This window comes from Cygnus atratus, chromosome 20 (assembly GCF_013377495.2).
Source record: "Cygnus atratus isolate AKBS03 ecotype Queensland, Australia chromosome 20, CAtr_DNAZoo_HiC_assembly, whole genome shotgun sequence".
NCBI lineage: Eukaryota > Metazoa > Chordata > Aves > Anseriformes > Anatidae > Cygnus > Cygnus atratus.
In genome coordinates, this window is record NC_066381.1 from 7,441,930 (window position 1) to 7,465,197 (window position 23,268).

Sequence of the window (23,268 nt, forward strand, 5' to 3'; positions counted from 1 at the left end):
ATAAATAATACATACCTGGCTCAGGGAGATGTTTAGGGTAAATTAATGTTTGTGCATCACTTCATGTGTGTGAAGCACTCTGAAGTACTGAATATTACTGTTACTACCATTGCATTTCATTTTTCCACAGAACTATATCAAATTTCCTGTTGTTGTTTGCACAGAGATGGCCGCATTCAGTAGAGAATAATCACCGGGAAACCGCTTTCAAACTTTATTCCTAATACAGCCCAGATCTTAATAGCGGGAGTGACTTTGTGACCTTTTTTCTCTCTTAATATCCATGTTGCTCACAAATGGTCACTTCAGTACTGATTGGCACAAAGAAGCCAGCTTACTGAGATGCTGAGGCACCTTAAAAAGGTTTCGGTTATAAGCACACCGTGGAGAAAACTGCCAGTTTTCTACCTTGACTTAATTTCCTTTTATTTTTTTTACTCCGCTCTGCTCCTCACGCCAGCACACGATTCCCATTCACTGTACTTCTGCTGCTCAGGTTGCTTCAGGGGCCCTTCAGAGCTGGGTTAAAAGCTGCTGTTGTCACCCCTTCTGCGACATTGGAGCCTCGCCTCCGGTGGCGGGGGGGCACGCAGGTGCCTGGGCAGCTGCTGCTCCAGCTGGCGCAGTTCTCCACTGCATCTCCTTCGTCTTCTCCTGGAGAGAGAGACTGTGGGGTAAAACACCTATTTTGCCAATTCCTTTTGCCTTCCCAAGGTGGTTGGGGAAGCAGCGGGGAGGGAGGAGCGCGATGAACCTCTGTGCTGGGTGCCTGCTGCCTGCCGGCTCTGCAGCCCCAGAACTGCTGAGCTCCGCTTTGCTCAGGCCCAGTAAGGGTTTTCTTAATTGCTCAACTTGCATCTTCGGGAAAAACTTATTTTTTCTTCATGTCAAAGCAGAATGTGGTGTTCTCGTTGCTCCGTCCTCTTAATACAGATTTTACCTGAAGCAGCGCTTTATAATTAATAACTCTCCCCGCTTTATAGCAGCTACGAAAGAAACAAAATAGATCTGCTACGAGAGGACAATCCATACTATGAGCTCGGCTTGGACTGGTTGCCAGGAAGCCCTGAGAAAGGTGCGATTTGGCTGCATGCTTGCTGTGTGATAGTTACAGAAGGCTGCAGTGCTCTGTCCGGCCAACTGGAAGGTGCAAGGGGAGAGGAGAGGGAGGAATCTAGGTTAAAATGTTTCTCTGCTGGTGATTAACTGCCAGAGCTCTAGCAGAGCTGTGTCACCGTTTTCCCGAATGCAATTAAGTAGCGCTGCCGCCTTTTCTTTGTTTCTGGAATAAGGAAAGTTGGGAAGCAATCGCTGTAAAAGTACGTGCTAGTGCCTCTGCAAGGCAGTCGGGGCGACTGCGGCAATCACCCTGCTGCCACCAGACTCACTGAAATGGAGCTGTGGATCCCTGCCACGCTGACTTGTTGGGTAGGGGTGTACGTGCTATCTGAGAGGCAGCACAAATAAAATGGTCTTCAAGGAAGGGATTTGAGCAAAGGACCTTCTGTGGTATCACAAGAGCTTACTTAAAGATGCGCAACAACTGCTATTGTGTTTCTCTTTCAAAATCCCATTCTGTTTTCCCTTTCTGCTGTCTCCTAGTGCTGCAGTTTTCTCAATTGCAGTTACGCACCAGTGATTCCTTCCCTTAGCCTGGTTTCTGCATGGGGCTGAATGGGTTTTATTTCCCAGCCTGCTGGCAGAACCTCTGTCTCTTGGTAATTTATGGCAGGATGACACAGGGCCACTTCATGAGCAGCTGGATCGCCTTCCTGGGTAACAGCCCCAGACTGAATACAGGACTCGTGCATCTCACATGATGCTTATCCACAAAGCCAAACTGAGCACAAATTATCTGTTTTCTCATTTTAATAGTAAATATTTCTCAATGAGGGAGGCAGTTCAAGTCTCCTGCAACAAAGACACTTTATTGCTTATTGTGTGAGCGTAATATGACTGCATGAGCAAGTCATTGAAGTGGTTTAATGAGAATTTGGGGAGGCTCAAAGGCTGCAGGCAATGAAGGAAGATGCTCTCCTGGGTGTCATTACTATTTATAAATAATTTTATAAAAGAATATGAAAACCAGCCTAGCACATCGGGATTTAAAAGAGGTTTTCCCTTTAAAAGATAGTTTGAGCTTCATTAGACTAAAAGCTTGTAGTGTTTTTCATCTTCTCTTGCTATATTTAGGACTTCAGAAAACAAACAAACAAACAAGAAACACTAAAACAAAGATTATATTAGTCTCATGAGGTTTATTTGCAAGCTTTCCTTATAGTTAGATTGCTTTATAAATTCTGTCATCAATAAATTCCCTGACACTTGTGGCTGTTGTGATACTATTATAAGGAGAAAACACCACATGCACAAAACCCAATTTGGGGACTTCCTTTATGGATTCCAGTACCGAGTTAAATGAGCTGTTAAATTGAATTATGCAGGTGACAAAGGATGCAAACAGACGTTAGCACTGAGAGCCTCAAAACCCATTTTTTGTTTTTCACCTGTATAAAATGTGAAAGCTTATGCATGAATTTCCATGTACCCCAGGAAAGAGCCTGAAAAGTATCCTAGGTCTTCACAGATGTCTGCAGAAACTAAGGACAAACCCTCGCAACACAGTTATGAAATATTACCTGCATACATCACGAACAAAGGGTAGTGGGAGACTAAAGCTCTGCTCATGTTCTTGGTTCTGGGCTTCACTTTAGAAACAACATTGTGCCCTCGATTTGGGGAGAGGGAGGGATATAAAACCACACTTCAAACTTCAGAGCCCTGTGTGCGCTTCTGAAGCTAGTTGCTTGTTTCAGAAATAAACAAGGCAGTGATGCATGTTTTATTTGCTTTTAGCTTTCCTTTAAACACCATTTCTTAACTAGGGCAGCTTTCCCCCCCAAGGTCGGTATTGAAATTAGGACTTTGACAAGTACTGAAATGCATCTTGCATGGGTTGATTCTGAAAAGTAGGTGCCTTGTTTGAACAGAATCAACAGTTGTGGAGTTGGAGAGAATGTCTTTTGTATAGTTTATTTAAAATGATTAAATCAGTTCATATTTCAGAGGAGCTGCCACCAATGATTACAGTGCTCTAGTTATTCTCAGTAAGTGCTGTATGTTTTTTCACATATAGTCACAACAGTAATGCGTATAGTATAAATAATTTTCTAGCTAAAGAACATGTTAAAATCCCCGGTTATGGGTTGAAAAACACTTTAAAATGAAGACAAGTATATGCCAGATACTTCTATTGTTAGAGAAAGCATTCATAATGCAGAAATTCCCTGCAGAAATGATTTATGAAACAAGCGTCTTCAGGAAAATCTGGTGGCTTCCAGATGGACATCTTTTTCTGCCGTTGTGATTACGGTCTTCTCTCCTCCTTAGGAATGCTTATATTAGGCCAGAAGAAATGTTGGTTTGGATATTTGGAAATATTCCTGAGGCGTACACCTCTTGTGTGAGTTATTAGAGGTAGATACTTAACAGAGCTGGTTGTGCTTTGGTCATTAGGATTCTTGAAGTGGAACCTGGAAGTTATCATATGACTGTATTAATGTCACTCTTGATTTTATTGAATTTGAACCTCTGTAGTAATGCCTCAGAATGAAGTTCTCCTCATTCTCAGCTGCTGTTTGGCAGGCTATGCAGATGTCCCAGCGTGTTGCTTTACTAGCGGCTTGATACGAAGCATCAGCTCCCACCTTCTGAGGATTCTTTCTCTTAAATCCATACTGATGGGCAGAACTAGATACAAACCCATCCAAGTATGCCTGTCTTACCCCGATAAGACAATATTGCGTAGAACCTTTCAAGGTCCTTGTTTTGCTGTCAAGTGAAGGATGCAGAGTGCTTTGCTGTCGCTTGAGAGACTTGTTTGTACTGAGTACACTCACTCCTGGAAGAATGCATCCTGTTCAGTCTTAAAAAGGCAAGCAGTGAAATTGGGTCGGAAGAAAACCGTTGATAGATTAATGAATTGCATCTTAAATTTAGACCTCAGATGGGTTAAGTGTAGCATGCGCTTTAAATTTTAAACCACAGAAGTTCAGTATGTTGTTAACTATACAATTCTAAGAATCATATTCTGAAGCATAACGAACAGGTAGGTACTTCTAGCGGTAGGTACTTTGGCCGAGCCCTAGATGAAAGCCTTACAGCTTTCTACACCTACCAAAAAAACATCAAAGCCACAGCAGGTGGAATGCAAAGTTAGGAAGCAGAAAACCAATGTGTATTTTAGGGCTTTGTACTAAAATAAAACTGGGTTGTCATCTCATGGATAACTCTCTTCGTTTCTGTGCTGCCTTCACTGGAAATTAGAAAGACATTAAGATACTAAATGCAAAGGTTTACATGGGTGGGGCTCTTCTGGAAGATGTTCTCCTTTGTGTTGTCTTCTCCCCCTTTACTTAAGAACGTGTGAGTATTTTTCTAGCTTTGTCTAGCTTGAGACAAAAAAGACAGAGCTAGGAAAGTGGCGCAACTTTTTTTGTTATATTACGGATTATAAGCAGCTTGTGTTTCTTGTAATTCATGTTATCTACCTCTTCTCTGTGTGCACAACAAACCAGTACTGACAGGTTATCTTGGTAGAGATCATCTTTTCTTCTGTCAGATCAGTGTTGTGCATGGAAAACTGTTCTTGTGTGCGCTCACAGGTGTTGCTGGGTTTTGAGCTTTTTCCCCTTGCTTAAAGGCATAATCTAAATTATATCTTTTAAACCAGAGGAAATAATGGACGCAGCACTGCTGCTGGATGCTAGTTCTGCATGCAGCAAGTAAAATGTGAGGAAATGCCGATATAGTCCATTAGTAAGTTACTGGAACCGTTCTGACAGTTGTGGTTACTGATAATGACTTACAGTAAGGCCTGCCCCTCTCCGTTCATTTAACTTTGTTCCTATGGGTAATATGGAGCAATTACACGGGAGGGTCAGTCTGTCCAGGAACTTTCACAACCGTGAACAGACAGCCTCTAGAAACTTCGTTACGTGGCCGTTGGTGCCATCCTGGCATTGGTTTTAAGCTTACTAGTAGGCAGCCAGCTGCTGCGCCTCATTGAGCTGGTGGGAGCTGTTGTCATTTTAGGTTTTTAACTTTGGGTGAACTGTATACTGCAGATTATCGAGAAGCCTCTTACTTCCTTACAGATCTGCTTTAAAGGAAGAAGTATTGCTGTTACTCGCCCTCCTGGGAAGCTCAAACATCAGGCACTCTCCCCAGGAGTCTCTCTGTGTGCCAAAGAGCTTTCTTGGCTAACTCCTCTTTTTGCAGAAACATTTATTTGCTCTGTTGATAGTTCGCAGACAAGTCCACGGAGCTCAGTGGAGACGCAGACCATTTGGATATCCAGGAGAAACAACCTGTGTGTGAAGGTGGATCCCTGGGTTCAAGCAACTCACAACTCCACCCTAAGGGGAGGGCTTACCCTAATTTTCGTTTGCATCCCTTAAATCGTTCTTTAAACAGAGTTAGAAAAAATAATCTTTTTATTAGTTGCAGTCCATGCGTAGACATGATTGCAGATGTTAGCTGCAGAGAAGGTGTGTGTTAGCTTAAGTTCCAATTCAAAAGGCTCTTCTTGCTGTAATTGTTCAGCTGGTGAGGTATTTACTCAGTGGTGTAGCTAGGAGTCCAGCTTTAATGATTTTTTTTTTTATCAGCCCCTAGTTTATTTTCCTGGAAATCCTTTGTCAGCTTCTTGCCTGCTGTGAAAAGCCTGTCTCTAACCTCTTGCACGTTGTTTGCTCGTGTACAAGGTATATATGGGGCATCTGGAAGGAAATTCAACACCAAATTATGTTGGTTAACTTCTGCCTAGAGCGATGGATTATGTTCCAGTGCCATTCGTTGTAGATCTAACAAATTGCTTGTATTGATTAAAAGCAACGTGGTGATGTGCTATTGTGTTTTTTTTTTTCTTTTCCAATGTTGCAGCTACTCCTGTTTCTTCTTGAAAGTGATTGCTGAGCGTCACACTGCCCAGTACAATGATCTGCAGAAATAAGCTTGCTTATATGCTTAGAGCTTGCAAGTGTGATGCTGTTAGCAATTTGTTCTTTTGGGGCAAATCTATACATTGACTTAATGCTCAGGCTTGTGCTGGATTTTGTTTGATTGTTGTAGACTCTCTCATTTGGCTCCTGCAACAGATAGTGTGAAAACATCGCATCTCTGTAGCATCCAGATTTGTGCCCTAATTAACGTACAAAGGGAACCCGCAGGAGATGGCAGTTTGTGTAGGTACTCAAACTTTTCTATCTCTGCTTTCAGAAGGGTTTTTGTACACAAGCTGTTCATCCCAAACAGTACCCATTTTACATCAAGTCTTCATTTTTTGGCCAATCTGCTCTTCTCGTTCTAGAAATTTAAGATGCCTACTTTGTAGGCAGACGTGTTCTTCTTCCTCTGCTGCTGTATGCCGTGCACTCCTGGCAGGTGCTCCCTCTGCTCTTTACTAAAAACATGGCAGTGAATTTTGTGTTGTTTACATGGTCCTCTACTATAAATTGTTCTCTCTTTGGGTGTTGTATATCTTCAGTTTTTTTCTCTCATCATTCTCTTGTGTTGGATGCCAGACAATGAGTAGGCTTCTGCCACAATTTTTGTCTTCATTAGCAGCTGTGGGAGGCTGTCCGAACGAGCTAAGCAGCTCCAGCGAAATTTGCTCTCTTGGACACTAAAGAGAAGCAAGCTTGATATGAACCTTATCAAATCTGGAATATCTTGTTCATTGTCACAGGAAGAAAATGTATTCTAAAAATGTAAAGAGCTTAATGATCTTTTGAATGCGTTCAGTTATACGGAATCTTGATAGCAAGCAAAAACGTGAGTTGGAGCGTTTTTTTTTTGTGTGTATATGCCCAGTGTTTCACTTGTGAGATAGGAATGGTTATGGCGGAAATAACGGACTGTACAAGTCTGATTTGCTTCATCATAGCCTGTGTATTTGTGTTAGAGTATCAGGTATGTTCTGTGATATTTGCATTCCTTAAAGCTCCACGTTGCCTGCTGATCCAGGACCGTGAAAATAAAAAAGATTTAGTGCAAGCAGCTTGAGAGAGCTAAGGCTATTGATTAATCTTGCAGTGAGTTATTCTTTGCTATAATGTTGGTCCTGAAATTCATTGCCCTTAATTTTATCTGAAGGGATTAAAGTGCATTGTGCAATGAGTGGTGTGCGAGGAGCCGTAGAGCTGTATCTTATTTCTCTGACAAGTTCGGGTACTAGGTATCTACTAGTAAGTCAGCTGTAAGATCTGTGGGTGTGGGAGAAGCCCAGTCCTCACCTAAGTAATCATCTGAATTACTCGATTGTAACTACTGCCATGGAGGTTTGTTTAAAGAAAATAAAAAAGGAAATGAAATGCTTTCTTTATTTTCAAAAGCTCGATGTAGTGGACATATTTGTCTATCCTAGAAGCGTATTTTACTTAATTTTTCCTCTGGATTAACGTAGCTGTCTGCATACTTAAATGATGAACTGCACAATCTTTCCTGAAGATAACAGTTGCACCGAGGCCTGGCTATTCCATATGTGTGATGGCTGCTGTTGGATTTGTGCCCTTTATTATAGCAGGTGATTACCTCAGCATCCTTGAGCATTCCCTTCGTATAGTATTTTTAAACGACTTTGTCCAAGTGCCATATGCCTCGACAGGTGAAAACGCATAGCTTATTGAAACATATGGCAGCTCACGTTAATATTGCCCAGAACAACCGTTTGCTGGCTTGGAGGTTCGTAAGGTAATGTCCACAGGAATGTTGTTTATAACAACTATTTATGTGAAACGGGATATTAATACGTAGAGATTCACAAACTTCTTCTGTACTCATCTCACCTTGGTGCTGCTTTGGGTCTCTGGGCCCCTCAGTCTCCAGGGCTCCCGGTCTTCCTGAAACCTGCTGTTGTTTTCAGTAACTGGGAGCTGTAAGATGATGAAACAAGTGCCTGCTTCTCTCTGGATATCGCTGTAAGTGAGCACTTGCCAAGAGCTTTGAAAGACTCAGATGCTGTGTGAGTGCACGTTATTGCCCTTAGAAGAACGTTATTGCCTAAGAAGAAGCTTAAACTCAGCTTTTTCAGGAAGCGCTAAGTTCAACAAAAGTGTAAAGGATTGTGATGCATGGATTTTTACTGAAAAACGTCGCTCCTGCTCACGCTGTCTTTACCAAAATTTCAGTGAACAAAATGCCTCTTAATCTCTCGGCAGCTGAGGAGCAGGAAAATGCATAGATGGTGGCATTGTCACTTTTTGCAGGAGTTTGTACACCTGCTGGAGGCTCGCAAGCGGAGCCTTTTTTGGGGCGTACTCTTAGGGCCTTCAAAAGATGATATAGGAAGAACATAATGAAAGATGTGCTTGGTAAATCTCTGTCCTTTGCAGCTATTTATTTAAGTGGAATATGTCAGTGAGTTCAATCTGCCCTTACCTGTGTAGCAGTCGTTCTGAAGAAAATTCACATGCAGCTCATCCTTTTAAATGGTTGGTGTGACTGCCACATAGGTGGAGAGTCATCAATCTTGTGACTACAAGTACCAGTTAAATGTCTCGTGATGGCATTCACATCTAATTTGTTTGTTGGTATTGAGATGTTTGTTGGCATGAGATATTTGTACATATTACTAACTTCTACTTGTCAGCATCTTACAGATAGCCACATTTAAGTCTTTATTTTTATACATGTGTATCGCACATATAAACAAAATAATGCAGTATGATTGAAGCTGAAGCTTTAAATACTTTTTGGATTTACTTCTTTGATTAAGTAATAAGACTGCCTAACTACTGCTATATATAAGATAAATAGCAGTGTCTCTGCTGAAAAGTGACCGGCCTAGTTTTTGTGCTCTGGAAATCTTGGAGAACATCCTGGTTCACTTAAGGTCTCTGATTGTGTTCAACTTCCCTGTCGTCTTCAGTTCACCAACATGAAAGTATGGTAATTTCATCAGTTAAATGGACAAATCACTGCTGCTGATTTTTCTAGGGAAGGATTTTTTTTTTTTAAAAAAAAAAACAACAGGACTGTTATGTCAATGTTTTGTTCCACAGAATTTGAATGTGCACTTTATTTTTGGCTACACATCTGATAACTCTTCTTGTTACTAATACTTTTTAAAAAAAAACTTTTTAAAATTAGTGCATTCTTGTGGAACATTTTTGCTCATCAGTCTGTGTTTGGGTGGCTTTGTGGCTTATTGTGCACTGACCACGCAATACACTAGTATGTTAGAGATGGTATGTGTGTACAGAAATCGCATTCTCAGTTTAATTGTGCATCTGAGATTGAGCAATTACAGAAACCTTTAAGGCATTGCTTTTCTGTTCTGCTGACCTGGGGACAGCATCAGATCCTGTGAGACTTGTGGCTGGTTGTGTTCGTTCTGTGCGCGTACCTCTGGTGTTTCAGTTCTCTGTACTTGCAGCAATACGTACCACACAGTGAGTGAAAACAGTTTTATTTCATTAAACCGATTAACTTGCAGCTGATTTGACTCTTTGGAGCCTGGCTTCGTTTGGGGAGCAGAACGAAATGCTCCAGTTTGTGTTTTCAGTGTTTGCTGCCCCAGTTGAGTCCCTCTCAACTCAAACCTGGGCAAAATATTTTTAGTGCTCTGTGCTGTCTCCAAACTTCAAGCCATGGACTAGTCAGAAATAGCAACTTGGGAGCTGTCGCTCCTCCCGCAGACAAACAGGGATGTTCCATCAGCATCTCCCCCCCCCCGAGCAGGTTCCACGCACACACTGTGCAGCTTGCTGATCTGCCAGGGGGTCTCCAGGCTGCTGAGCGTGACGAAATCTTGCAGGTCAGGCTGCTGCTCCTGAGACCTCCCCTTCGTGAGTTGGCAAAGCTCTTGGGATGCAGAGGATAGAGGATGAGGATGGTCATGCCCTTTGTCGTGCCCCTTTAACCCTTTTAGTTGGGCAGCAATAATTCCCAGTTTAATGCTGGAAGCAATATGCAGTACTATATAAAACTTGCTTCCCTCAGGTTGATTTCCTCCTTAAACTGCAAAGAGTAGTGAGTACAGAAAAATCGCTCGTCTTCTGGGGATCCTGTTCATCATCTTAATCTTGCACGCCTTTTTCTAATGAAGGGGTCTCTGCAGTGCTGTATTTTCAGCTCTTTTTCCCAGCGGTGCTGCACAGACCATCGGTGTGTGGCAGCAGTGGGAAGGGGCACGTGTTAGCGAGGTCTTTCTCTGACACATGACGTGGATTCTGTTTCCCATAAGCATCACTTAGTTCTCATCCAGCTGGTATTACTATAGAAAAAGCTTGTCTTGCTAACCACCCTGAAATGATACTTGGTAAACTAGCTCTGAGGCGGTGTTTTGAGATGGTATTACCTGGAACCAAGCTTCAGCTTTTATTTGTAACTACTACTTTTGAGGGGGTGGGAAGGAACGACTGGGATTAGAGACCAAAAATAGGAGGTGCTTCCTTCTCTAATACTCCTTTCCAAACTGTCCTGGGCATCTTGAACATGTTGGGCTCAGTTAACATTATTCAGCCACGAATTAAGGAGCTCATTCCACCTTTCTGTCTGCAGGGTAGTTTGTGTTCTCCTGAGCATCTGCTCTTGCATACAGTTGGTGCTGCGGTAGGGGACACTGTGCATCTTCTCCAGAGACTCTCATTGCATATATCCACCACATCTATGTTGTAGGGAAAAGTGACAGAGTCCTGAAATACTCCAAGGGCAAATTTGTTAAGGATTGTATCATGGAGATCATTGATGTAATGATCAAAAATACTTTTGTGCTCGTTCCTTTTTTTAACTTTTGTTTTTTTATTTTTGGCTTTCAGCTCAGATCGGCTGATAGAAGAAACAATAAGGTAGGAATGAATTCACTAATTTTCATTATTTTCTATACAATCAGTGTTTACACTGAACCGTGTCCAAAGATATCAGTCATTTTATTTATACAATAACCGTATTGTTTATAACTGATACACAGTATTACAATGAAATGGGTTTTTATTTCTGCTATTCAGTATTGACATAACCATGTTGCCTAAATATTTTATTCATCCTAATTTAGAAAATTTAGGTTCATGTTCGAAAGTGAATAGCTTCTTTAAAAACAATGCGAGTGACTGAGCAAAGGGAATCTCAGGTTGAGCTATCAATATCAAGGTCTATTCCAGTAGTGGAGCTGTTTCTTCTCATAGTGACACTCTTCTGCAGCATGATTTTCTGTAATCCTTTGACATGTTCAGCTTCCTAATATGCAGCTGATATTGGTAAGAGCTTTTACCTTATGGACTTGAATGATTATTACTGTTGTATAGTTACTTATCTTTTGTTTTTTTTTTTTGCATTGTTTGAATGCTTGAGTGCTGCCTTCTCTAACTGATTTAGAAATTTTAGAACCATAGCATTATAAATTACTTTTATCATCTGTGCCCTTCCTGGTCTTCCATTGAACTCTGGGATTTTGAAAACCAATAATTCAGAGTGCCGACTTAATGGTTTTAAGTTTTAGATTATTGCTTTAAAAAAAAAAAGGAAGAAAGAAAGCAAGATATGGTTTCAGATAATGCATGTACTGGCATAAGTGATGAAGATGAGTAATTAGAGGTGCAGCAAGGCTCTGTGTCCATTAAGGTCTGGCTAGCTTAAGTACATCCAGTGGGCTCAGTATAATTAACATGGTGGAAGAATGTGTTAAACCACTACATTAATGTGCTATGATGAACCAGAAGTGGTCAGCGCAATAATGTCTGAAAATGTGGATGTGATGTCTCCACAGCCTCATATTTGCCAAACTTAGCCCAGTTACTGTGAGTCTGTTTTACTTTGGGTTCCAGTCTTTTCCTGATTAAAGATCCTCTCCTTTACTGCCGTGCTTGTAGCCCTACTTTTCCATCTTGTAAAAACACTCACTATTTATTGAATCTCTTGCTTGCTGCCACTCCAGTAACAAAGGCATTAAAAGGCCTGTGATGACTTTCTGAGCTTACTGTCCTGCAAAATGACTTGTACGTGTATCATTTGAGCTCTTTGCCTAGCCTCCTGATGACCTGTCCCCTGAGAAGCTCAGCTGGGAGCTCCTTGCTGCCATTTGCAGAAAGCGTTCCTCCTGCTAGTAGATGAACTTTGGTTTTAGGAGGCTGGATTTCAGCACTCCTTGCCCCGTGTGTTATCTGTAGTAAGTGAACTTCTTGTGGCAATTGCCCAAAATGTTCTACGCTTATTTTTATAGAAGAAGAGTTTGTTTGGTAACTATGTCGCACAGGAGATGTAATTTCATTTTATATCATCTTAATTAAATTCCGTCTCTGTTGAAGCCAGGGTGATTTTTTTTAAATTTTCCTTTCCATCCTCAATAATTGCAAGTACTCAGCTGTGATGTTAATTGATGGCAAACCCTGCTGCATTTTAAGTGAGTTCACTGGATAGAAATTTATTCAATGTCTGATTATCAATTGCTTTATCTATTGTAAACCAGCGAAACGATGAGATTGTGGAGGGGAAGCTGTTTGAATTTCTTGAGTAAAGTGAGACATCATTAGCTTGTTCTGGCGACTAATGCTGTCTTGTCTTCAAGAGCTGCATCTGCTATAGTTCATTACTCATATTATTTGGGTGTAATTCAGGAAGTTATGAGATCACTTTGCATTTTTTTAGTTGTTGTTGTTAAGCAGCACTCTAAACACTGGAAAGCATTTTTCAGTGAGTGCAGTGGCTTTTGCTGGTAAGCTGCATGCTGGTGACCCCGTTGGCAGTGACTCCACAGAGAACCCTACCCGTGAAACTCCTGCTCTGCCTTTCTGCACAGAACAGAACTGAAGAAGTGCAGAGCCTGACTTTCCTGTGTACGGCTCCTCCATGGGACCAAACATACTTGCAAGAGAACTTCGGGGTACCTCAGCTGAAATTATTAAGTGATGAGTAGAGCTGTCATTCAGATGTTTTGTTAGTGCTAAAATTAAAATCAATTTTTAAATGAATTATGTGACACGGGTTCTTACTGCAGCATATTTCTTTCCAGAAAGGAGTGGGATGTGATAGTTTGTACTGTAGTTCTTTTGGAACAGTGTTCACTTGTCTTGGGCATATTTAAATATAAGCATAGATTTTGCTTAATTTTGTTTGGTGTTCTCAGGTTTTCATTTTCAAACATTATCACTTTCTCAAAATAGCAAATGATTTATTTCTTGTTTTCCAACAACTTGTATTTTTAGGTTGGTTGGCTTTGAAAATTTGTTATAGTTTTGCCTGTGTAGTGTGGTCGGTTCTTTTGGTTTTATAATAATCAACCTGATTGAGGCCGATTTGTCAGGTTTATATATTAACAGATTGGACTACTACGCTTCCACTTACAAGCTGGACCAAACCCATAGATTAAATAAAGAAAAAATCTTCAAGTATACTAGGGTATTCCTTTGGGTAATAATTAGTTTCTAATAAAAGGGAAAAATTCAATTGCATTAAATCCTGCCTTTGCAGAATGGGAAGGTATGAATTAGTTTTTGAGTCTTAGCTCTTTTCAGAAGAGCGTTCCAGAGTCTGGGCAAAATCACATGCTTTTCTGGAGGAATGTTCCTTTAGTTTTCATTTTAGCTTTCATCAAAAGACGCATTAAGCTTTGAAGTAATTTGAAAGATTACGTGTGTGTGTGGATATATATTTATATATATAGACGTATACACAAAGAATAAGTGATATAGTCAGAATTGTTATCAATTTAAAAGTAGAGCTTGCATTTCTATGCATAGTCACAGAATCCATTCCCTTAGTCACAGATGTTGTCATGAATTTAAATGAGCAAGTATGATTCATGGAGTACAAAATGAAGCAGAAGTTCCCGTAATACATAAATTATTTGATTTTTAAAAACACGTCTTGTTCCTTTAGAGTTTTGTTTTAGTTCTGAAGCAATATATATTTGACTGAGCTGTCTCAACAGATGAAACAAGGAGTTGACTTTTGGTACATTTTGCTTGATAACATGCTGTGTATATATGGCTGCTGTGTGGGGTAAAAATACCCAACAGCTTAAACATTTGTCTAGGTAAAAACATTTGGCTTCCAAGTCAAGCAGCTTTAAAAGCGTAGCTTGCATGTTGGACTGGTTTGAATTCGATAATGGCTGGAAATGTTTATTACTGTGTACTTTTTCATGCCAGTGAAAACTGCAGACTCTTTTTGAAGACAAATTTGGTTGCTTACATACCTACAGCGCTACTGAACATTCAAGGACAAACTAGAAATGTAAGTGAAATTTTGGGGAAAGATGGCTACTAGCGCAGAAATTTGAGATACCTCTTGCAATTTCACGGGAGAGATGGATGGCTCTTTGTGGTTGTGACCCCCAGGCTTACCCAGAAGAGATTCCTCCAGCATGGCAGCAGTCATTAATGCTGTATTTGAGCAGCACTTTAGTATTAAATTTAGAGGGCAGAATACCATCTAGTTTTAGGAACTTGGTTTACGCCCATCTCTGGTAGTTCAATCCAGTGCCGCACTGAGAATAGTTCATGCTATTTCCAAGTGAATTGTTAAGTCGGGGTCATCTTGGAATCACCTGACGCTGATGCAGATGGTCTGAATTTATACACAGGCTGGTTTTGGATCACAGGAGAGAAACCGAAATATGTGAAGAAGGGAAATTTGGATTTTTTTTTTCTTGTTTGAGACCTGTCTATGCATTACAAATGCTCTTGAGCATGTAGGTAAGCTGCAGGTCTGCCTCGTCACACTGTTCACAGCAGTGAACTAGTGGAAAAAAGTTGTTTGTTTACACACTTAGATATAAATTAAATCAGCAGGATAAACTAAAACAGAAAGCTCGAGATGTACAATAAAAAATGATTTTCTTTATCTTCCATATTGCATTTGTAAATGGAGGTTAACGTTGGAAGTGCTGTCGTGAGTACAGGGCACTGGGATATGTTTTAAGTAGTTGGGTTACAATTGGAGTTTTTAATTTTCTGCAACGTTTCCATTCTTGTAACATGGACTAGCAGAAATGTATTGTGATTGGTAATCATCAGTTAAGAAGAAATAAGGAACCAAACCTTTCCTGTGGACTGAGGAGCTTGGAAAAACTGGAGGATCAGAATCCATTATCACTTTCCAGGAATGCCCCGATAAGGGATCATCATTATGTTGAAAAAAACTGTGCCTTTAAACCTTATTTCTTTGTGTTGTACTGCTGAATAATTTAGCATAGTTGGATCTTCCACAGGTAGGAAATAGATAATAGATTCCAGTAAGAAGGATATAATCTGTTGTTGTAAATGTTAGGTAGAAGTTTCAAATTGTTTTTTTTTTTAAAAAGAAAATTGTTCTGGGAGTAACTCTTGTTACTGTGTCAAGCTACTAAAAGGGACCAATACTGAGTAGAGAAGATGATTCATTTTTTTATATAAAAAAAAATTGTCAGTAAACAAATGGTAACAGTGAGTTAATGAGCGTGTGTTAGGGATGGGAAGGGAAGCGAAACTGTTTAATGAAGGATATGAGGAAGCCTCAATACTCAAGACTGTACGAGACCAGTCAGGGGACTAGCTCCAATGAGCCATGTGTTTTCCTCTTGATTGTGCTTAAATTTAATAGCCTCAGGTTCACAATTATAAAGGCTTAGTAGGTAAACCAGCTAATGTTCTGAGTAACCAAGTTATACATGAAGAACAGTGCTTTCTACTTGAATTTTGATTTCTGAATAGCTGGTATCCAGTAAAATTCTTGTTTGTGGACATCACAATGACCATATGACAGTAAAACTTTAAAATGGCAACCATTACCTTTATTTTTCTTCAAAGCACATCAATAAGACCTACCGCATTGTGCTAACATTTTCAAAATCCTGAGGGGTGGAAAAAAAGGTTCCAATCTTGTCATCCATAAACTTAAACAGTTATATTGTGCCTTTTTATAAGAAATGGACAGTTTTGCTCATCAGATACTAAAGCTTGAACCCTGTATTCCATCATAATCTGTAAGAACCATTTCCAAAGGCATGCTGGAGGTGTCTCAGGAACACTTTATATCCTGGCAGATATATCCTCGTATTTTCACTTCTGTAAATTAATGGATGCCTTAATGAGTCTTTGGATGCATCTTAAGAAAACACGTGGCTTAATTCAGGAGTGCATTGAGAGATGATGTATTAAAATTTCATTTGGACAAGTATCAAGCCGGTGTGGAGGCATAAGATAAGAAGCTGTAGGTTACTGAGCAAGCTGTCCTGTGTACAGCTACGAAGTCTTTTTTTCCAGTTCAGTGCCTAGTAATTCCAAATTCACTGAGTGCTTTTCTCAATAGCAAATTCAGGGTTTTTGTGAGTTTGTTTTTTACTTTAGGAAACTAAAAGACCCATATGCTGAGTTGTAAATATGTAATCTGTCAAATGCTGTATCTTCTCACATAGGATACAATTTGATATACTTACTGTTCTAATTTTGTAGCCCCTTTTTTCGGCCCTAGATCGTGACTGCTTTTCTGTATTGATCTACAGCTGTTATTCTTTGTTGAGAATTTCTGTTGGCACCTTCTCTTACTTGCTGTTCTTTGTACTCTCATGCACTGTTGGTAGAGGCAGTGAGCAATGCTGTTTTTTATTCCTCCTGTTACCTAATTTTCACTTTCTCTTCTTGTAATTTTGTCCTAAAAAGGACAAATTTTGTCCTAAAAAGGTCTCCTGTGTAATCAAATCAGTTGCGTTCATGGGTCAGGTGAGTTGGTATATCCCCAACACCAAGCACACACAACTTGCTGTGTGCAACTACTTACGCGGTCTAAGAGGAGAAGCTTTGCAGGCTTTCTTTGGTTCTTTTTGTGAAAATGAAGGGTTTTGGTTAGCTGATTGTGGCAAGCTCTGTCTGAACACCAAGGAGGCAGCTGCAAGCCCTGTTGCTTCCGGTTAGCCCCGAGTTTCATTTTTGCTTTCTGCTGAATTGGTACTTTGAAAGTATAAAGGAAAAAAAATGCAAAAATACAAAATGCTGTGGGTTTTTCTCAGTTATGCACAGAAACTTCCATTGTGTTGTTTGTTTTTAATGAATCTAAAACTTCACACTTAAAATGTTAAATCTGTTCTCATAGAGCTGCTGATTCGAAATGTTAATTTTTTGCCTGCATGTTTCTAAACTGTTTATTCTCTTTATGAATGATAAACTCCCAGATCCTCCTGAGGGTTCAAGTTCACCTGAATGCTAATGTAACCTTAAAATAATAGATCGATCTGCCTCGTCAATGCACATTACTCTGTTCACAAGGCCTCACGATACAGACTTTTGGGGAGAGTCTTTTTATGTTTGTCTGGCACGCGATATGAAGGCTGACAGTAGTATGTCAGGGGCTACTTGTGATGGAGCAGGCAGACTGAATGGAAGGGAGCCCAAACGAACTTACAGCTCCAGAAATCCTTTAGGGATCATTGATCTGGGCTCTTTTCTTAAGATGTCTGTGAATTGTGATGCTGACTTTTTGCTACAGGTTTGAAGGGACAATTGTTAGCTTGGCTCTGCTGGGTTTTGCCAGCTATTTTTACATTGTTGGCTGTAGCGTCCTAGTGGAGAAGCCAGTGCTACGTCAGGTGGTCCAGAGCTGCTCGTTTCAGATGTTATGTTCAGAGAGAAACCTGCAATGAAATACATCAAGTGGTCTTTGTTACAAAAATGTGAGAAATGCCAATACTATGTTAAATAAGTGCAGAAATAGTCTGTGTGCGTGCCTCTTTCTACCAGATGTACCTGGGAAGATGCACCAAGATGTGGAAGGGTGCTTTGTTACCTCCTGGTACCGAAATGCCACGTCAGCCACAGTATGTTAGTATCCAAACAAATGGTGTTTCAGCACTACAACTGTTAGGAAAAGATAAGTCCAAAGCCTTGAAACCCACGTGAATTTGGTACAAAATGGTGATTGGGAGTCAGATGTGTGGAGCAAGTGCATTCAGACAGTTCAGCAGTTAATATCGCTAGCTGTGATTTTTGTACCATGCTTGGGTACAGACACCGAGCGTGAGCAAGCATAAAATGCTCTTGAAGGTTCGGATATCTAATTTGGTAAAAGATGTGTTCTCCTATCGATTCATTTTCCTGGGAGATGACAGCTTTAGTTCCCTTTTCTCATGGTTCTCTCTGTGGTGGTGTTGTTGTTCCACTTAACTTTTGTTCTCCCAGAACCCTTTCCCTCCATATTTAAGGCTTAGAAACTTCTCCTAGCACTTCTTTTAATCATTGTTATTCATGTAAGTATAGTCAGTAGCAATATAGGTGTCATTTTCCGAGTTTTTGTCCAGCAATGTTGTATTTATGCCCTCCTTTGTGTCTTTCTGAAATGCTGCCAGCCGAGGAGAGCAGTATTTCTCCTGCTGTTCCTTCTTAAGCACTGCGTGTCCAGAGCCTAAACTCTTATATATTGTTTCTCTATATGTGAATGAGGGTGTTTGTCAAGGCAAAGCTACTGCATTCAGAGTAGCTACATGAAATACTACCTGGGGCTATATAGTAATAACATACCCTTCTGATTTTCATTGCATAGCTGTTGGTTTTATGGGTTGAAGAGAAACTTTAAAAAAAAAAAAAAAAAAAAAAAGCTGACTATTTGTTTAAAATGTTCATTTAAATATCTTATTTAAATAAAATAAAGCACAGTTTGAAATGGGAAACTTTATTCACCTGTGTTGTGTTCTTATATTTGGATAAAGTACGTACAGCTGGACCCTGTATTATTAAAGAAGCAGAGTATGAAAAATGGTATTTCCATGTATGACATTCTTAATTAGGACCAAAGTTCAAAAACGTGTTTTATCTGTGCTATGATAGAAGTATCATTTGATATGATTTCATTATATACCAGCTTTGTTAACTCCAGTTTGTGGAAAACAGTGAAGTTGGGCTTGCTGGGACATGAATACAGGAGAATCCAGGCTTTGCCTTCTTACCTGGAGAGAGGACAGGATTAATCCTGAGTCAAACAAAGTAAACCCCAACACTTCATTGTGTTTAAAGGTCTTCAAAGACCCGCTGACTGTGTTCAGAAGCCTTTTGTGTAAAGCTCCATGAGCTGTGTTCTCAAACTGCCCTTCCATCTCCTCTCGACCAGCACATTCCCTTTGTAAATTGATTTTTAATAGTGAAGCAGCTCTTATTTGCCTAATACTTCTATAGTAATTTTATCTTGATGGCAGAAAAGAATTTTAATATGCCCTCTAGAGTGAAAGTAAGCCTGGTGCTTTTCTGATTAAACAAAATTCTGAACTTTAAACCTTAGGCTGGAAGACTACTGTTAGGTGTGCTTGTAATGGAACATCCCTTTTGTTGGGGGCTGGGGAGGAGATGTCCCAAAAGCCCGCCTCTTTCAAGAAATCGGTGTTTTCAATTGTTAATGGCTTATGTACAAAGAGAAATCATTTAAGTGTAAAAGATAGAGATTAATGGAAAAAAATGTTGTTTCATTCATATTGCTTCACCTCATTCATTGTTCGCTAAAGAAGTGCTCCCTGCTCGCTTTCCTGTTGTAGCTGGAGATTATTCTTAGCACCAGTGACTTGATCCACTCTTTTCTTTCTCCAGCATCGCCATGGCAACTAAAGAAAATATGACTTCGCAGAGAGGGATGTTGAAGTCATTACAAAGCAAGATGAATACCTTGGCTAGTATCCTTTCTTAAAAATACTGTACTGCAGGAGCATAAGAAGAGGTACAGTAACATTTTTTTCAGCACATCATTTAGGGATCAAAATGCTTTGCAATGCTAATGGCTGTATCGCCCACAGTGGTCTTGTCACCAGTGACAAATAGGCTTTTTTCCCCAGTGTCACTTTCTTAATCTAAGTGAAGTATCTTAATGATGAATGTGGTGAACAAGTTGGTTTTGCTTAACTTTGAACACTGTATATAGATCGGTATCTTTAATTTTCACATAGAGATCTGCAGCAGCATTTAATGGCCTTCCCTGCTATACATCTTCTTAAAAGTGTAATATCTTGCTTTTTTTGCTTTCAAGATCGTCCAGAGCTAAAACTTGGCATAGATTGCTGCTTGTTATGGTTTACAGGCGAGTACTCATGACCTGACAGTCTTGCAGATGTTAAGATTTTGGTTCCTCAGTTTCTTTCCATACTTCATGTTTGTGGCTAAAAGAATGTGCCGGGTTGTCAAGTCATGCACGTTTGTCTTTCTCCCCCTTGCTCCTTCCTTTCTGTCATAAGGGCCCAAGGAACGGCATTAGTGTCATCTGATTAGACAGATTACATCCTGAAGAGATGTATCTTGGTGAGCCATAAATTTCATTACAGTTTTTAGCAACTGGCAAGAACAAAAAAAAAATTCAATAAGCTTTGGCCTTAAAGGATTCTTGGTTCCAAAGACATGAAACTCTGAAACTGATTATCTTGCTGGCTGTTGTATTTTGTACATTAAAAGATAGATTTGCATTATTATGATTTTACAGGAGGAGGAGTTTTTTGTGTTATACAGGGAACAGTGCATATTCATGCAGCGTGCATGCTTTTCTCAGTCAAATGCCTTTGGTTGTTCCCTTCACTAGTAACTGTGAAGTTTCATTTTTTTTAACTTTCATTAAATATCACAGATGTTATATATAGTTGCTCCATTTTTTTCATTCTCGTTCAAGCCTTATTAAAAGTAACAGCCTCACATTGGAGGTTATATCAAGCACTGGTAATTTAGGTGATCAAATACTAAACTCTGTGTAAATGTGAACTCTGAGCTGCTCTGTCACCTCTCTTTGATTGTCTGATTAGTGAAGTACAGTTGAAATCCTGCTAACTATCTGTAAGTTTTTGATTTTAATTGCATTTCCTTTCTCCAGCTTGGGAGTAGTTCTGCATTTCTTGCAGTGTTGCTCACTTCCACATGCAGAATTTGGGGCTTGTTAATAAAAATGCTGGCTTTTGATATGACCTTGACTCAGCCTCCTTAAAGATCGGTTTCCAGCAGTGAACAGCCTGATTCAGAGGATCAACCTTCGGAAACGACGAGATTCTTTCATCTTGGGTGGCGTCATTGGCATCTGTACCATCCTACTGCTGCTCTATGCTTTTCATTGATGGATGTGCCCCCGTGGACTCTGCTAAACTCATCACCACCATCCCTCCCCTCCAGTCAAGGAAAAGTGAGTGGGGGAAGAGACAGACTTGGAACAGCCTGCTCTTTGTGGCTAGGAGTATCAGCATGATGTCTAAAGTTTAGGATGGTAGACTGCGACACTGGTTTTGGGTTGAAGCTGCAGTGTTTCTCCTTCCCTGCCATACATCTTCCTTTGGTTAAATTAGATGGTCTTTTCTTTTTTTTTTCTTTAATTCCCTGTTTCACCGCAAGGTAAGTAAACATGGGACTCTTAACAAAAACAGTGGAACAGCTGCTGTGCTCAGTGGCGCTGGGGAGGTCTGTTGTTGGCTGGTAGGTGGAAAAAGAGTATTAGGCATCCCTGGGCTGGAAGCTGCAGGAAGCCTGCTTCCCCGCTAGGCCAAGCACAGTACTGAACACTTTTGCCCTATGAGAAGAATATTGCAGCTTTAAGCCATCAGGTTGCTCTGCTACTAAATACATGTTCTGTAATTCTTTTTAACTCATGGCTGAGATACTAGTTATTTCTGCATTATTTGTGCTGTGAAAACTGTGCTTCACGCAAATTCCTCAAAGAAAAAAAAGGATTGTTCAGTTCACTTTTTGCACAGAATATGAATAAACCACCCTCTGAGGAACATTTATAGTTTTTTTTTTTTGTGGCTTTAAAGGGACTAACAAGTCCCCTTTTGTAAAAAGGGAGCACAGTGTCCTAGCAGCTGTTTACCATAGTGTTCAGTCATCTGAAACGTGACCAAACGTGAGTTCACCTGAAAGCAGACTTTTGGGTGTGAATACTTGGATTTTGGATGACATTATAAAGGTCTTTATAAAGACATGATTGAAAAGCCTATATTGTAATTTACATAAAGTTATTCTAATAGCATTAATATTTTTACACTGTAAGTAGGGTATAATCTAAACTGTCAATTGGAAATTAAAATTATGATGGTTATAGCTGAGGCAAATGTATCTAAGTGCAAAAGTTTGGGACATGCCTCCTCATAGTAAAGAGCTGAATGTATGAATAGTGAACCAAGTTTCATTTACCATTATCTGGGGGGAAGTTTTTTTTTTTCTTGTCCAGACATGGAACATGAACCCTGTTGCGTTTGTGTCAATAAACAAAACCGATGTCAGGAATGGCTTTGATATTGCAGATTCACAAGTTATGGATTTTTTCTGCTCTCTCAATGGCTCTTTTTCCATCTGTCATATCGTAACCCACTAAATAGAAACTGAGGCACTGAAATCTCTTTCTAAGAACTTGATCAACTCTTTTTGCAGTGAATTTACAGTGCTTCTAACTGGTTTCACGTATGCCATTACCCACAAATGCCAGGTAGTCTCCGGGTTCTCTTCTGGGACGGAGTCTAGCGGGACAGTCGCAGTATTTTTACTGCTTTTTATAGTGTCTGTGAAGTACCTGTTGGAGGGAATAGAGACTTGTGCCTGTCTAGTGTGCAAAACCATAGTGTTGCGCCTAAAATGTTTGTATGGATTTGAAGGCTTATTTGCAGAATAGTAACTTTGTGCTATAAAGTCTGCAAGGACTTCTAATCAGTCATCTTGTCATTTGGGATTCAAAAGCATTTGAAATGAATACATGTAAAACGGTGGGGCTCGTATTTTAAATAAAGGGTGATTTATTTGGATGATCTGGGAATGTTCCTGGTTTGAAATAAAGTGTTCATTAAAGGGGTTTATGGAAAACCTTGATGGATAAAGGAAGTTTTATTAATGAATCTGTGTGTTGGGAGATCAAACTTCATTTCCCCCAATGCTTTTTCTTTGATTCCACCCCCACAGGACCCTGATCAGCAGTTGTCCTTCTGTTTAGGATTTGTAGGATTTGATCGCTATATAGTTGGCAGTATAAGATCTGCAGTATCGTAAATAAATTCATTTACTTAGTCTGAAAACCAGTCTTTTTTACTGGACTTAATTGATTATTTGGTGCATATATTTAATCTTATCGTGTGATAAAGCTGCTATGGAAAATGTGTAGATTATAATAAATATGTAAACATGATTGATTTTTCATGTCATGAAGATGTTATGGAGGAACTGATATATTTTAGTACAAAATAATAGAAATATGCTGAATTATCTCTGATAAAGCTTTACTGGAAGTGGTTTCAGTATTTACAACCCCTCTGTGACTTTTATTTATGTTGGTTTTGCATTGGAAAATACATTTTATTAA

At 39.8% G+C, this 23,268-nt stretch overlaps 1 protein-coding gene across 2 annotated transcripts in view; it reads left to right on the plus strand.

Annotated features, from left to right (window-relative positions):
- The window catches only part of GOSR1 (golgi SNAP receptor complex member 1), a 32,311-nt gene extending 9,107 nt beyond the window's left edge, over positions 1-23,204 (plus strand). For both annotated transcript variants that reach the window (XM_035561010.2, XM_035561011.2), the window contains exons 7-9: positions 10,821-10,850; positions 19,545-19,627; positions 20,919-23,204. In XM_035561010.2, the coding sequence (XP_035416903.1) occupies positions 10,821-10,850; positions 19,545-19,627; positions 20,919-21,043 (238 nt within the window). In that variant the 3' untranslated portion in view covers positions 21,044-23,204. The remainder of the gene's footprint in view (positions 1-10,820; positions 10,851-19,544; positions 19,628-20,918) is intronic.
- The last annotated feature ends 64 nt before the right edge of the window (positions 23,205-23,268 follow it).